We start from the raw sequence: 14,788 nt of genomic DNA on the forward strand, positions 1-14,788 counted from the left end.
CCGGACCTGGGACCAGCGAAGACTCGTCCGAGTTAATTATGGACGAGGCGGATGCGGAGGAGGCTGCTGACATTAGAGGCCAGTCAACGAAACAGGACGCGCCTTCCATGACGGTTTTAACAAAGAATAAGGTGACGGTCTCAAATGAAATGAATGAAACTCGGCATGTCTTGAACGTACCATCCCATGACCATGAAAGCGCGTCAAAGGAAGCGTCAGAAGACGTAGCCAAATTTTCCGACGCTGAGGATCATCTCAGTACTGAGCCTTCCTTTACTGATGCCATGGAGGTAGGGCCGGAGACAGCGGCCTTAATTGCCTCAAAACGTCCACACGAGGAAAGCTTCGAGGAGACTCAGCTGCCAGGCGGCGTTTGTGGTGAGCCGCCGCCGAAAACTGCGGGCATCCGAAGATCGACTTTGAGACCGAAGCCGAACTTCTCTGCCGACACGCGGCAGGCGGGGAAACCGCCTCCGTAGGTTTTGTGGTGTCCTGAACGATTTGTGGGTCGGCTGCCTACCGACCAGCGTCAGGAACATTCTGCAACCAAGCGGGGCGTGTGTTAGCAAAAATGACAGACGGTGCTTGGACTTCGTTTGGATGCAGCCCGATGTTCTGCTGGGAGGACAATACGTGCACACATATGCCGCTCTTCTTCAGAAGCGGAAGCCACGCAACCATGAAGGTAGGCACCATGCGGGTACGAGCGGCCCTTTCTAACACATGACTCTCAAGCTTAATTCGGCGTTACACGTAGCTACTTTGAATGCAAGAGGGCTGGGAGCGAGAAGGCGACAATGCCAGCTCAGTCGCCTCCTTGTGGATAATGATATAGATATAGCAGCTGTGCAAGAGTCAAAGATTGAGAGCCAAGAAAGCACTGACCGTATGGTGGCTTCTTTTCAGACAAACTTTTATGTGTGTGTATGCCATTCTGTTGGTGTGTCGGGTGGATGCCTTTTATTTATACGTAACACGCTGGGAGTAAGTGTAGATTTCGTTTTTGCCTGTCCAAGTGGTCGGCTTTTGGTTACTGATTTTACCTACTGTAATTTATGCTGGCGTGTTGTGTGTGTGTATGCTCCCAATTCAGAATGCGAACGTGAATTGTTTTTTGAGTCTATTGAATTGTGGTTGAAGGTCGACAAAATCTTGCTTGTACTTGGCGATTACAACTGTGTGTGCGCTGCTGTGGACCGAGCGGCGAAGTGTAAACCTCGAAGAGACAGAAGCTCCGAGCTGTTGAATGCACTTGTGCATGAATACGGCCTTGAGGATGTTGGTAGTGTGTTCTCCACAGGAAACCAACCAGAGTTCACGCACTTTCAGCGAGATAGCCATGCTAGATTGGACAGGGTGTATGCCTCGGTTGATCTTGTTTCCCTATGTACTGCATATGAGGTCAAACCTGTGTCTTTCAGCGATCACTGTCTCGTGAGTGCAGTGTTCGGTAGGGCAGGAAAGAAATCGCGCTTTAACTGGTTCCTATGGAAACTGAATGCCAAACTTCTCGCCGATGAAGAGTTCCTTATGGAAGTTAAGACCGAGTTTGAAGATCGTCTGGCTATGCGACCAGTAAGTTTTGCAGCGGAATGGGACAGCTTCAAAGAGTGGGTCAAATTGAAATCCATAGAAAAGAGCAGTAAGGTGCGGCATAAAGAAAAAGAAAAAGAACTGAATGAACAACTCGAGTTTCTTTTGAGCATGGAAAGTTCAGTGCCAGGGCATTTCGCCAGTAAAATACGAGAGATTAAAAGTGATCTGGAAACAATCGACAGCGAAAGATACACAGCGGCTGTTATACGTTCAAGGGCTGAAAAACTTTGGGCTGGAGAAGTGCCGACAAAACGAGCCCTAGCAGACGAAAAAAGATACGCCTGCCAGAAAGAAATAAGGAGTATAAGGTATGCCGGCCATATCACTGAAGATGCTAAAGATATTAAGCGTGCGGTAGCAGAGCACTTCGAAGAACTGCTTAGCGCTAAGCTTGAGACTGTAGGCGGCTTTCAAACAGATTTTCTAAGACTGATGCCTGCACTAGATGACGAAAGTAAAGCGCGCCTAGAAACACCGATAACGTTGCAGGAGATAGAATCTGCAATAGATAACCTGACACCTGGGAAAGCACCTGGGCCGGATGGTCTAAGCGCTGCCTTCTTTAAAACTTTTCAGCAGTATGCGGCTCAGTTTATGCTCGATGTAATCACTGAAGCTTATGAACGTAATACTGTTCCATTGTCTTTCGCTACATCGCACATTGTGCTAATACCCAAGACAGATGATCCGGAGAAACGACTGTTGGTGGGGTCATATCGACCGATTAGCCTCACCAATGTTGACTACAAGGTGTATATGAAGGTTTTAGCAAAAAGACTGCAAAGCGTAATAAAAAAACTGGTTGGGTCTCATCAAACGTGCGGCATCAAGGGTCGATCCATTGCCACGAATATACATGTCGCAAGAACCGTACTAGAATGTGTGGATGCACTCGGTGGTCAGATAGCCGTGATGCAGTTAGATTTGGCGAAAGCCTTTGACCGTGTTTCCCACCAAATTCTTTTTTCCATTTTGGAGCATTCTAACCTTGGAAAAGTCATAGTGGAGGGTGTTAAAATGGCTTACGCGAACTGCACGACCCGTATTATAGTGAATGGTGAACTGACTGACAGCATCGCAGTACGTTCATCGGTAAGGCAGGGCTGCCCGCTCTCACCCCTGCTTTTTGCACTGTATTTAGAGCCACTTTGCTTGGCTATCATTGATAGCGATCGCATTTTAGGGTTCAAGCTGCAATCAGCACACGTGAAAATGCTAGCATATGCTGATGACATAGCAGTGTTTTGTGCAACTAGAAAGAGCATCTGTGAAGTTACGGGTGTCGTCCAAACATTTTGTGATCAAACCGGATGTATGATCAATTGGGAGAAAAGCTCTGGGTTTTGGCACGGTGATTGGGACGTGACACCTGATTTCTTCTGTAAGCTGCGATGGTCTGCTCTCCCAACGCGATATCTAGGCGTGCCTTTAGATTGTTATCGAGATCCCAACGTGCACTGGATGGAAGAAACATCCAGAGCGAAAGAAAAAGCGGATGCGTGGCAAGGAAGGCAACTGTCAATGTTTTCGCGAGCTTCTATTTGCAATGTTTTTCTTATTTCGAGGCTGTGGTACCTCATGAATGTGTTGTTTGTCTCACGAACCTCAATTCAGAAAATGCACCGCGTTTTTGCTGTTTGTATTTGGGCATCCACATGGGAAAAAACCGCCCGCACGAATTTGTTTATTTCTGTTAAAAGGGGCGGGCTTGGCCTAGCACATCTGTTCTTGCGTCAGGTGGTCTCGCGATTTATATTCCTGCGTGATCAAAAAGATATCTTTCTAAGAACTGTGATGCAAGTGCGATTGCAGAGGCTGCTCCCTGAATGGATTGTGTCATGTGAAAGCCTGCCTGGTACTGTGACTGGCTACCTGCGCGAGGTTGTTTTTTCGTGCAAGTTGCTGGAAGTGCGGTTTTCTTCTGATTACCTTTTCAATGTTCCCAGAAAAAAACTGTATAAAGATCTCATTGACGTGATGCTGCCGGTGCCTTTTTACCGGGCATTACACTGTGGAGGCCCAGGGCAGGACGTTTTGAAAAGAGTTAAGAAGATGCCCGTGAGGCCGTCTGCTAAAACGTTCCTTTTCAAACTTCACTCTAATACGCTCCCTGTTAAAACCTGGCTGAATGAAAAAGGTATCTTCGTCCCATGGACAGCAAATTGCCTGTTGTGCAAAAAACCGGAAACCATTGAACACGTCTTCTTACAGTGTTGGGATGCTGTCTTTCTATGGGACGTCCTCCAAAGGACAATTAAAAAGGAACTTCCCCTAACTCCGTACGGTATCAGATTCCTTCCAGTGCAGAACGATGATGCACCTTACGATTTAATTATGCTTCTTGGCCTCCATAGTCTGTGGAAAACACGAATGCAGGTGCGTCACGCAGATATAAATACACGATCTGCGCGTGAAAACTTCATTGAAAGTGCGGTGTATATACGCGAAACTTTCAGGATGCAGCAGGATCCACCACAATGGCAATGTCTATTTGATGAGTTGGTGAACCTGAAAAGATTTTAGCCGCGTACGCGTTAGCTCAAGTGTAGTTGACGTGTTTTATTATGTGTACTTTTGTTTTGTGTTTCACGGCAATAAAGAAAAAAAAAAAAAAGCCTCCGTGGCGCAATCGGCTAGCGCGTTCGGCTGTTAACCGAAAGGTTGGAGGTTCGAGTCCTCCCGGTGGCGGCATTTTTTGGTTCTAGCTGTAGTGTAGTTTGTCCCTGAGCAGCAAATCAAGTTTGGTTATTGTAGAGAAACACACTAATTGACATTTTGCTTTGTTGCTGTATTCTCGTGCATTAAATAAAAAACAATGCTTCATGAAACACTAAACGCCCTAGCTATTTGAAGCTTTCCGAGTGAGTTGTTAGCTAGAGAAGCTTTCTTCTTGGCATACCCAACAACCCGGCATCCGTGCCGCAATCGGCTAGCGTGTTCGTCTGTTAACCGAAAGGTTGGAGGTTCGAGTCCTCCCTGTGGCGGCATTTTTTGGTTCTAGCTGTAGTGTAGTTTGTCCCTGAGCAGCAAATCAAGTTTGGTTATTGTAGAGAAACACACTAATTGACATTTTGATTTGTTGCTGTATTCTCGTGCATTAAATAAAATAAATGCTTCATGAAACACTAAACGCCCTAGCTATTTGAAGCTTTCCGAGTGTGTTGTTAGCTAGAGAAGCTTTTTTCTTGGCATAACCCCCGACCCGGCCTCCGTGGCGCATTCTACTTCCGGCCACCTGCGTGTACGGACGGTGAATCATGAGCTCCGGCGGAGCGGCGATTGCGGCCCAGGCTGGCCGCGGTAACAGGGTTAACGCAAACGATGATAAGGAATATCAGCTCATTTTGCCGCATCTGCCCACCGGACGTGTTGTTTTCAACACAGTTTTTTTGCACGGCGACGTACGAGTGCGACCCTTCAGGGTTGAAGATTTCCGGGACGCCCTGGCCAAGACTGGTACGCTCCCAGACGTGGTGGCCTTGGGGGCCTACCAAATAAACCATGTCTGGGCGGTGACCTTGAGCAGCTCTGAAGCAACCAAGCGGCTGCTAGCCTTCAAGGAGCTTCTAGTGAAAGGCCGACGGTGTATCATCATTGACCCGGAGGATCAACAGGTGAAGCTACGGCTCCACTGGATGTTGCATGGCGTGGCGGATGAGGATATCAGAACTGCTTTTGGGGCTTTCGGTGAGGTGACCGAAGTTACCCGTGAGCGGTGGCGCGTCCAGGGCGTTCACGAAAAGGGCTCAACAACGAGAGCCGTACTCCTGAAGTTGAAGCCAGGGATGAAGATAGACGACCTACCTCATCAGATAAGAGTTGCAGGGGAGTTGGCCCTTGTTGTGGTGCCTGGGCGGCCAATGCAGTGCCTGCGCTGCCGCGGGACCGGTCATGTGCGCCGGGAATGTAAAATTCCGCGGTGTTCGACATGTAAGCGTTTTGGCCACTCCGAGGAAGATTGCGTACGGACGTATGCAGTGGCCACTGCACCGACAGCGAGGGCGGACATGACGGAGCACCAAATGGATGTCGCAGAGACAGAAGAGGCCGCAAAGGGGGTCGGAGAAGCTGAAGAGCAAACAGCAACTACAGGCATGTTAGTGCCCCCGGGGGGCGGTGACGAGATAATCAGTAGGCCAGACAAGGAAGTCACGCTAACGAACAACGGACCGTCAGAGGAAGAAAGGGTGAGCGATGCCGAGAGCTCAAAAACTGAAATTCCGGAGTCTGCGGGCCGACAGGAAACCCTTGAAAAGAGCAGCGGCCGAGCTACCAACGTCCAAGGCCCTGCGAAGCGTGCCCACGACGAGAGCACAAGTGAGACAAGCAAGGCAGAAGCAGCTAGCAACGACGAGCCGCCGATAAAAACGCCAATAGGGAGGAGGGCGACCTTCAAACCAAGACCGAATGTCTCGACGGACAGGAGAGCTGCCGAAAAGCCGCCCCTGTCATAAGGTCTGCCAGTCCAACCTCATGGCTCTGGCGTCAACGAAACCGTCTAGCGCCATGCTAGACGTGAGAGGTAAGCACCATGCTCTTGGCCTCTTTTCACTCTAAGAAAATGGCTTATGAACTGTCACTAAAGATTGCGACCCTTAACGTGAGAGGTCTAGCAGCGAAAAGGAAGCAGAGCCAAGTCCTGCGCCTTTTAAATGAAAATGACATCGATATACTTGGAGTTCAAGAGACAAAAGTCGAGGGTGAACAAGAGACCGAGGGCATGGTGCAACGTTTCACGTCGCGGTTTTACGCAGTTGTCAGCCATGCAGTCGGTACTTCTGCTGGATGCGTCCTGTTTGTGAAGAAGTTGCCGGGTCTTGTAGTGCAGTCGCATGCTTCTTTTCAGTCGGGTCGGGGTGTGGTCCTCGATTTTAGTTTTTGCTCGGCTGAGTGGCGTGCTGTTTGTATATATGCACCTACGGTAGTTGATGAGAGGGCTGCTTTGTTTGATTTTGTTGAAGGGTATTTAAACACGGATAAGCAACTTGTCTTTCTGGGAGATTTCAATTGTGTACTGAGCTCCGGTGACAAAACTAGCCACCGTACATTTAGGGATCGTAGCACAGAGGTACTTTCGCGCTTGATTGACGAGTTTGCACTGGAAGACGTTGCAGAGTGTCTCACGAGCGAGCGACGGGTTCAGTATACTCATTTTCAGGGTGCTAGCCACGCCCGCCTTGACAGGATTTATGTGTCCGCAGAACTGGCCCCAAAATGCCAGGAGTATTATGTTTTGGCGGTAACGTACTCAGATCACTGCATGGTTCAGTGTACAATTGGAACAAGAAAGGGAGGTAGCGGTTTTAATTGGGAATTGTGGAAGTTCAATAATAAACTGCTGAATGACGAGCAATTCACGAGACTAGTAGAAGAAGAAATTGGTAAGATTTGTCAGGAGGACACCCACGAACTGGGTCAAGAATGGGAACTCTGTAAGCAACAAATTAAAATCAAAGCTATAGAAAAAGCCAGCTGCATACGGTTTCAAGAAAAACAAAACGAAATGCATTTAAGATCTTTCCTAGATAAATTGTTAGCCCTGGAGTGTAACACGCCAGGGTTATACATGGACGACGTTAGAAAAATAAAACAAAGACTTCAACTGAATGACGAAGACCGTTATCGCGGAGCACTGGTGCGTGCGAGAGCGGAAAAATTGGCCATGGATGAGACGCCGACAAAAAGATCGTTGGGAATTGAAAAAGCAAACGCAAGGCGAAATCACGTGGCAGAGGTAGATTGGGCAGGACGCACAGAAACCGATAACGAAGGAATCGCGAAAGCTTTCCGGGAGTATTATGAAGAGCTATTTTCGTCCCGAGAGGTTAATTTGGACCGTTTTAAAGAATCCTTTCTTGACGCGATGCCAAAAATTGATGACGAACAAAAAGAAAGACTGGAGCGGCCAATAAGCGAACAAGAAGTGCAGCAGGCAATAGAAAATTTAAACCCAGGGAAATCACCCGGGCCTGATGTTCTGAGTGCGGCTTTTTATAAAGCGTTCAAGGGACAGCTATCTCCTTTGTTGTGTGCCTTATTTAATGAAGCGTATGAACTGAAGGCACTGCCTGCGTCTTTCGGATCGTCGCACACAGTACTTATTCCGAAAAGTGACCAACCAGATAAGCTTAGGCAGTTGTCGTCATACAGGCCCATAGCTCTGACAAACGTTGATTACAAGATTTATATGAAGGTACTTGCTGGCAGACTACAAACGGTTATATGCGAACTAGTGGGCCCTCACCAAACGTGCGGTATCAAAGGGCGATCTATCTTTCAGAACATTCACAAAGCGCGAAGTGTGCTTGAATGCTGCGATGCAACTCATGCATGTTTTGCGTTACTGCAGTTGGACTTGGAGAAAGCTTTTGATTGTGTGGCACATACTATTCTGTTCAGTATATTAGACTATGTTAATGTCGGCTCTGTTATTCGAGAGGGAGTGGCCTTGGCGTACCGTAACTGCACTACGAGATTAATTGTCAATAAGTCACTGGGGGCCCCCATCAACGTACGACGTTCGGTGCGCCAAGGTTGCCCCCTCAGCCCTCTTTTGTTCGGCATTTATGTTGAAACATTGTGTTTAAGCATCCTACAAAACAATGACATTGATGGTTTTCGACTGCAGGAGTCAGAAGTCAAATTGCTGGCTTACGCAGACGACGTTGCGGTTTTTTGTGTAAATAAGGAGAGTATAAAGAGGACAGTGGATGTGGTAAAACATTTTAGCAATGTCAGAGGGAGTAAAGTTAACTGGGGCAAGTGCCTGGGATTTTGGCACGGAGAATGGCAGCTGACCCCCGACACTTTCGCTAATGTATCGTGGGTTACAACGCCTGCAAAGTACTTGGGTGTGCCCTTGAAATTTTACAAGGAAAGCGAGCCATACTGGCTAGAGCAGGTCAAAGAAACCCGTGAAAAAGCGGAGAAATGGAAAAGCGCTCAATTATCAATATTTGCAAAAGCCGCAGTTTGCAACCTGTTTTTAATTAGTAAGTTATGGTATGTTATGCAAGTGTTGCATTGCTCCCGTGTAAATGTGCAAAAATTGCATCGAGTTTTTGCGGTGTTTGTTTGGGCCTCGAGTTGGGAGAGGTGCAGTCGGACAAATTTGTTCCGGCAGGTGAAGCATGGGGGGCTTGGTCTGGGTCATTTGTTTGTGCGACAGATTGTCAACAGGTTTATGTTTTTTAGGGATGCCAGCGATCCATTCCTGCGCACAGTGTGTCAACAAAGACTTGGTCGAGCTTTGCCTGATTTCGTAGTTTATACTCAAAGTATGTCGGGTTCTCTTTTTGGATTCTTTAGGGAAATTGTTTTGAGCGCAAAATTCTTAAGCGCACGGTTTTCGAAAGAGTATTTAAGTAATGTTAACAGGAGAACATTATACAAGGATGTTTGTGAAGTGGTCTTCCCGGTGCCTTTGTACCGAGCATTATACTATGGAGGCACAGGAAGTAATGTATTAAAACGCGTAAAGAAAATGCAAGTTGCTCCGGGAGCTAAAACGTTTTTCTTTATGCTACATACCGGTACTTTGAGTGTAAAATCATTTATGGAGGAAAAGGGTATGTTCCTACCGTGGGGGGCCCAATGTCTCATCTGCAAACAGCCAGAGACAATAGATCACGTGTTTTTGCATTGCTGGGAGGGGGTATATTTGTGGGATGTTCTGCAAAGGACAATAAAAAAACAGTTGCCACTTGATTCCCATGGCATTAGGTATTTGCCATTGGATAACCACGATGATATGCCGTTAGACCAGGTTATGTTAATGTGCCTCCACAGTATATGGCGCGCACGAATGGCTGGTTATCACTGCGATCCAGATGCACGGCCAGCCCGCATGTATTTCCGTGAAAGTGTGCAGCGATGGCTCGACGTGCTTAAATTGCAACCATGTGCTCCTGAGTGGCTGTCAAAGCTGGAACCTTTGACGGTGCTCAAGGAATTTTAACATGACAATGCCTGCCCCTCAGTGGGTGTTAGGCAACGCTAACTACCTTAGTGTACATATATTATTCCTTTGTTCATGATGGTTTGAGTTCCAATGCGGTGTATTTGTGTCAAAGCCAGGCAATAAAGAAAAAAAAAAAATCTGTGCCGCAATCGGCTATCGCGTTCGGCTGTTAACCGAAAGGTTGGAGGTTCGAGTCCTCCCGGTGGCGGCATTTTTTGGTTCTAGCTGTAGTGTAGTTTGTCACTCAGCAGCAAATAAAGTTTGGTTATTGTAGAGAAACACACTAATTGACATTTTGGTATGTTGCTGTATTCTCGTGCATTAAATAAAAAACAATGCTTCATGAAAAACTAAACGCCCTAGCTATTTGAAGCTTTCCGAGTGAGTTGTTAGCTAGAGAAGCTTTCTTCTTGGCATACCCAACAACCCGGCATCTGTGCCGCAATCGGCTAGCGCGTTCGGCTGTTAACCGAGAGTTTGGAGGTTCGAGTCCTCCCGGTGGCGGCATTTTTTGGTTCTAGCTGTAGTGTAGTTTGTCCCTGAGCAGCAAATAAAGTTTGGTTATTGTAGAGAAACACACTAATTGACATTTTGGTATGTTGCTGTATTCTCGTGCATTAAATAAAAAACAATGCTTCATGAAACACTAAACGCCCTAGCTATTTGAAGCTTTCCGAGTGTGTTGTTAGCTAGAGAAGCTTTCTTCTTGGCATACCCTCCGACCCATTCCGTGGCGCAATCGGCTAGCGCGTTCGGCTGTTAACCGAAAGGTTGGAGGTTCGAGTCCTCCCGGTGGCGGCATTTTTTGGTTCTAGCTGTAGTGTAGTTTGTCCCTGAGCAGCAAAACAAGTTTGGTTATTGTAGAGAAACACACTAATTGACATTTTGCTTTGTTGCTGTATTCTGGTGCATTAAATAAAAAAAAATGCTTCATGAAACACTAAACGCCCTAGCTATTTGAAGCTTTCCGAGTGAGTTGTTAGCTAGAGAAGCTTTCTTCTTGGGATACCCTCCGACCCATTCCGTGGCGCAATCGGCTAGCGCGTTCGGCTGTTAACCGAAAGGTTGGAGGTTCGAGTCCTCCCGGTGGCGGCATTTTTTGGTTCTAGCTGTAGTGTAGTTTGTCCCTGAGCAGCAAAACAAGTTTGGTTATTGTAGAGAAACACACTAATTGACATTTTGCTTTGTTGCTGTATTCTCGTGCATTAAATAAAAAAAAATGCTTCATGAAACACTAAACGCCCTAGCTATTTGAAGCTTTCCGAGTGAGTTGTTAGCTAGAGAAGCTTTCTTCTTGGCATACCCTCCAACCCATTCCGTGGCGCGATCGGCTAGCGCGTTCGGCTGTTAACCGAAAGGTTGGAGGTTCGAGTCCTCCCGGTGGCGGCATTTTTTGGTTCTAGCTGTAGTGTAGTTTGTCCCTGAGCAGCAAAACAAGTTTGGTTATTGTAGAGAAACACACTAATTGACATTTTGCTTTGTTGCTGTATTCTCGTGCATTAAATAAAAAAAATGCTTCATGAAACACTAAACGCCCTAGCTATTTGAAGCTTTCCGAGTGAGTTGTTAGCTAGAGAAGCTTTCTTCTTGGCATACCCTCCGACCCATTCCGTGGCGCGATCGGCTAGCGCGTTCGGCTGTTAACCGAAAGGTTGGAGGTTCGAGTCCTCCCGGTGGCGGCATTTTTTGGTTCTAGCTGTAGTGTAGTTTGTCCCTGAGCAGCAAAACAAGTTTGGTTATTGTAGAGAAACACACTAATTGACATTTTGCTTTGTTGCTGTATTCTCGTGCATTAAATAAAAAAAAAATGCTTCATGAAACACTAAACGCCCTAGCTATTTGAAGCTTTCCGAGTGAGTTGTTAGCTAGAGAAGCTTTCTTCTTGGCATACCCTCCGACCCATTCCGTGGCGCGATCGGCTAGCGCGTTCGGCTGTTAACCGAAAGGTTGGAGGTTCGAGTCCTCCCGGTGGCGGCATTTTTTGGTTCTAGCTGTAGTGTAGTTTGTCCCTGAGCAGCAAAACAAGTTTGGTTATTGTAGAGAAACACACTAATTGACATTTTGCTTTGTTGCTGTATTCTCGTGCATTAAATAAAAAAAAATGCTTCATGAAACACTAAACGCCCTAGCTATTTGAAGCTTTCCGAGTGAGTTGTTAGCTAGAGAAGCTTTCTTCTTGGCATACCCTCCGACCCATTCCGTGGCGCGATCGGCTAGCGCGTTCGGCTGTTAACCGAAAGGTTGGAGGTTCGAGTCCTCCCGGTGGCGGCATTTTTTGGTTCTAGCTGTAGTGTAGTTTGTCCCTGAGCAGCAAAACAAGTTTGGTTATTGTAGAGAAACACACTAATTGACATTTTGCTTTGTTGCTGTATTCTCGTGCATTAAATAAAAAAAAATGCTTCATGAAACACTAAACGCCCTAGCTATTTGAAGCTTTCCGAGTGAGTTGTTAGCTAGAGAAGCTTTCTTCTTGGCATACCCTCCGACCCATTCCGTGGCGCATTCTACTTCCGGCCACCTGCGTGTACGGACGGTGAATCATGAGCTCCGACGGAGCGGCGATTGCGGCCCAGGCTGGCCGCGGTAACAGGCTTAACGCAAAAGAAGATAAGGAATATCAGCTCATTTTGCCGCATCTGCCCACCGGACGTGTTGTTTTCAACACAGTTTTTTTGCACGGCGACGTACGAGTGCGACCCTTCAGGGTTGAAGATTTCCGGGACGCCCTGGCCAAGACTGGTACGCTCCCAGACGTGGTGGCCTTGGGGGCCTACCAAATAAACCATGTCTGGGCGGTGACCTTGAGCAGCTCTGAAGCAACCAAGCGGCTGCTAGCCTTCAAGGAGCTTCAAGTGAAAGGCCGACGGTGTATCATCATTGACCCGGAGGATCAACAGGTGAAGCTACGGCTCCACTGGATGTTGCATGGCGTGGCGGATGAGGATATCAGAACTGCTTTTGGGGCTTTCGGTGAGGTGACCGAAGTTACCCGTGAGCGGTGGCGCGTCCAGGGCGTTCACGAAAAGGGCTCAACAACGAGGGCCGTACTCCTGAAGTTGAAGCCCGGGATGAAGATAGACGACCTACCTCATCAGATAAGAGTAGCAGGGGAGTTGGCCCTTGTTGTGGTGCCTGGGCGGCCAATGCAGTGCCTGCGCTGCCGCGGGACCGGTCATGTGCGCCGGGAATGTAAAATTCCGCGGTGTTCGACATGTAAGCGCTTTGGCCACTCCGAGGAAGATTGCGTACGGACGTATGCAGTGGCCACTGCACCGACAGCGAGGGCGGACATGACAGAGCACCAAATGGATGTCGCAGAGACAGAAGAGGCCGCAAAGGGGGTCGGAGAAGCTGAAAAGCTAACAGCAACGACAGGCATGTTAGTGCCCCCGGGGGGCGGTGACGAGATACTCAGTAGGCCAGACAAGGAAGTCACGCTACCGAACAACGGACCGTCAGAGGAAGAAAGGGTGAGCGATGCCGAGAGCTCAAAAACTGAACTTACGGAGTCTGCGGGCCAACAGGAAACCCTTGAAAAGAGCAGCGGCCGAGCGACCAACGTCCAAGGCCCTGCGAAGCGTGCCCACGACGAGAGCACAAGTGAGACAAGCAAGGCAGAAGCAGCTAGCAACGACGAGCCGCCGGTAAAAACGCCAATAGGGAGGAGGGCGACCTTCAAACCAAGACCGAATGTCTCGACGGACAGGAGAGCTGCCGAAAAGCCGCCCCTGTCACAAGGTCTGCCAGTCCAACCTCATGGCTCTGGCGTCAACGAAAGCGTCTAGCGCCATGCTAGACGTGAGAGGTAAGCACCATGCTCTTGGCCTCTTTTCACTCTAAGAAAATGGCTTATGAACTGTCACTAAAGATTGCGACCCTTAACGTGAGAGGTCTAGCAGCGAAAAGGAAGCAGAGCCAAGTCCTGCGCCTTTTAAATGAAAATGACATCGATATACTTGGAGTTCAAGAGACAAAAGTCGAGGGTGAACAAGAGACCGAGGGCATGGTGCAACGTTTCACGTCGCGGTTTTACGCAGTTGTCAGCCATGCAGTCGGTACTTCTGCTGGATGCGTCCTGTTTGTGAAGAAGTTGCCGGGTCTTGTAGTGCAGTCGCATGCTTCTTTTCAGTCGGGTCGGGGTGTGGTCCTCGATTTTAGTTTTTGCTCGGCTGAGTGGCGTGCTGTTTGTGTATATGCACCTACGGTAGTTGATGAGAGGGCTGCTTTGTTTGATTTTGTTGAAGGGTATTTAAACACGGATAAGCAACTTGTCTTTCTGGGAGATTTCAATTGTGTACTGAGCTCCGGTGACAAAACTAGCCATCGTACATTTAGGGATCGTAGCACAGAGGTACTTTCGCGCTTGATTGACGAGTTTGCACTGGAAGACGTTGCAGAGTGTCTCACGAGCGAGCGACGGGTTCAGTATACTCATTTTCAGGGTGCTAGCCACGCCCGCCTTGACAGGATTTATGTGTCCGCAGAACTGGCCCCAAAATGCCAGGAGTATTATGTTTTGGCGGTAACGTACTCAGATCACTGCATGGTTCAGTGTACAATTGGAACAAGAAAGGGAGGTAGCGGTTTTAATTGGGAATTGTGGAAGTTAAATAATAAACTGCTGAATGACGAGCAATTCACCAGACTAGTAGAAGAAGAAATTGGTAAGATTTGTCAGGAGGACACCCACGAACTGGGTCAAGAATGGGAACTCTGTAAGCAACAAATTAAAATCAAAGCTATAGAAAAAGCCAGCTGCATACGGTTTCAAGAAAAACAAAATGAAATGCATTTAAGATCTTTGCTAGATAAATTGTTAGCCCTGGAGTGTAACACGCCAGGGTTATACATGGACGACGTTAGAAAAATAAAACAAAGACTTCAACTGAATGACGAAGACCGTTATCGAGGAGCACTGGTGCGTGCGAGAGCGGAAAAATTGGCCATGGATGAGGCGCCGACAAAAAGATCGTTGGGAATAGAAAAAGCAAATGCAAGGCGAAATCACGTGGCAGAGGTAGATTGGGCAGGACGCACAGAAAGCGATAACGAAGGAATCGCAAAAGCTTTCTGGGAGTATTATGAAGAGCTATTTTCGTCCCGAGAGGTTAATTTGGACCGTTTTAAAGAATCCTTTCTTGACGCGATGCCAAAAATTGATGAAGAACAAAAAGAAAGACTGGAGCGGCCAATAAGCGAACAAGAAGTGCAGCAGGCAATAGAAAATTTAAA

At 47.6% G+C, this 14,788-nt stretch overlaps 2 protein-coding genes and 1 non-coding gene across 3 annotated transcripts; all 3 read left to right on the forward strand.

Moving 5' to 3' along the window:
- Positions 1-4,210: 4,210 nt before the first annotated feature.
- TRNAN-GUU (transfer RNA asparagine (anticodon GUU)) lies at positions 4,211-4,284 on the forward strand. The gene has a single exon. It is a non-coding gene; the product is annotated as a tRNA-Asn (tRNA).
- A 569-nt stretch (positions 4,285-4,853) lies between these two features.
- LOC146183445 (uncharacterized) lies at positions 4,854-9,787 on the forward strand. The gene is made up of 2 exons (XM_084608364.1): positions 4,854-5,783; positions 9,782-9,787. Exons 1-2 carry the CDS (start codon positions 4,854-4,856, stop codon positions 9,785-9,787), a joined length of 936 nt encoding a protein of 311 aa, XP_084464490.1.
- A 2,309-nt stretch (positions 9,788-12,096) lies between these two features.
- Positions 12,097-14,788, forward strand: LOC146183446 (uncharacterized). The gene has a single exon (XM_084608365.1). The coding sequence runs from the start codon at positions 12,097-12,099 to the stop codon at positions 13,339-13,341; it is 1,245 nt and encodes a 414-aa protein (XP_084464491.1). The 3' UTR covers positions 13,342-14,788.

This window comes from Amblyomma maculatum, chromosome 7, assembly GCF_055883805.1.
Source record: "Amblyomma maculatum isolate TAMU_Amacu chromosome 7, ASM5588380v1, whole genome shotgun sequence".
In the NCBI taxonomy this organism is placed as follows: Eukaryota; Metazoa; Arthropoda; class Arachnida; order Ixodida; family Ixodidae; genus Amblyomma; species Amblyomma maculatum.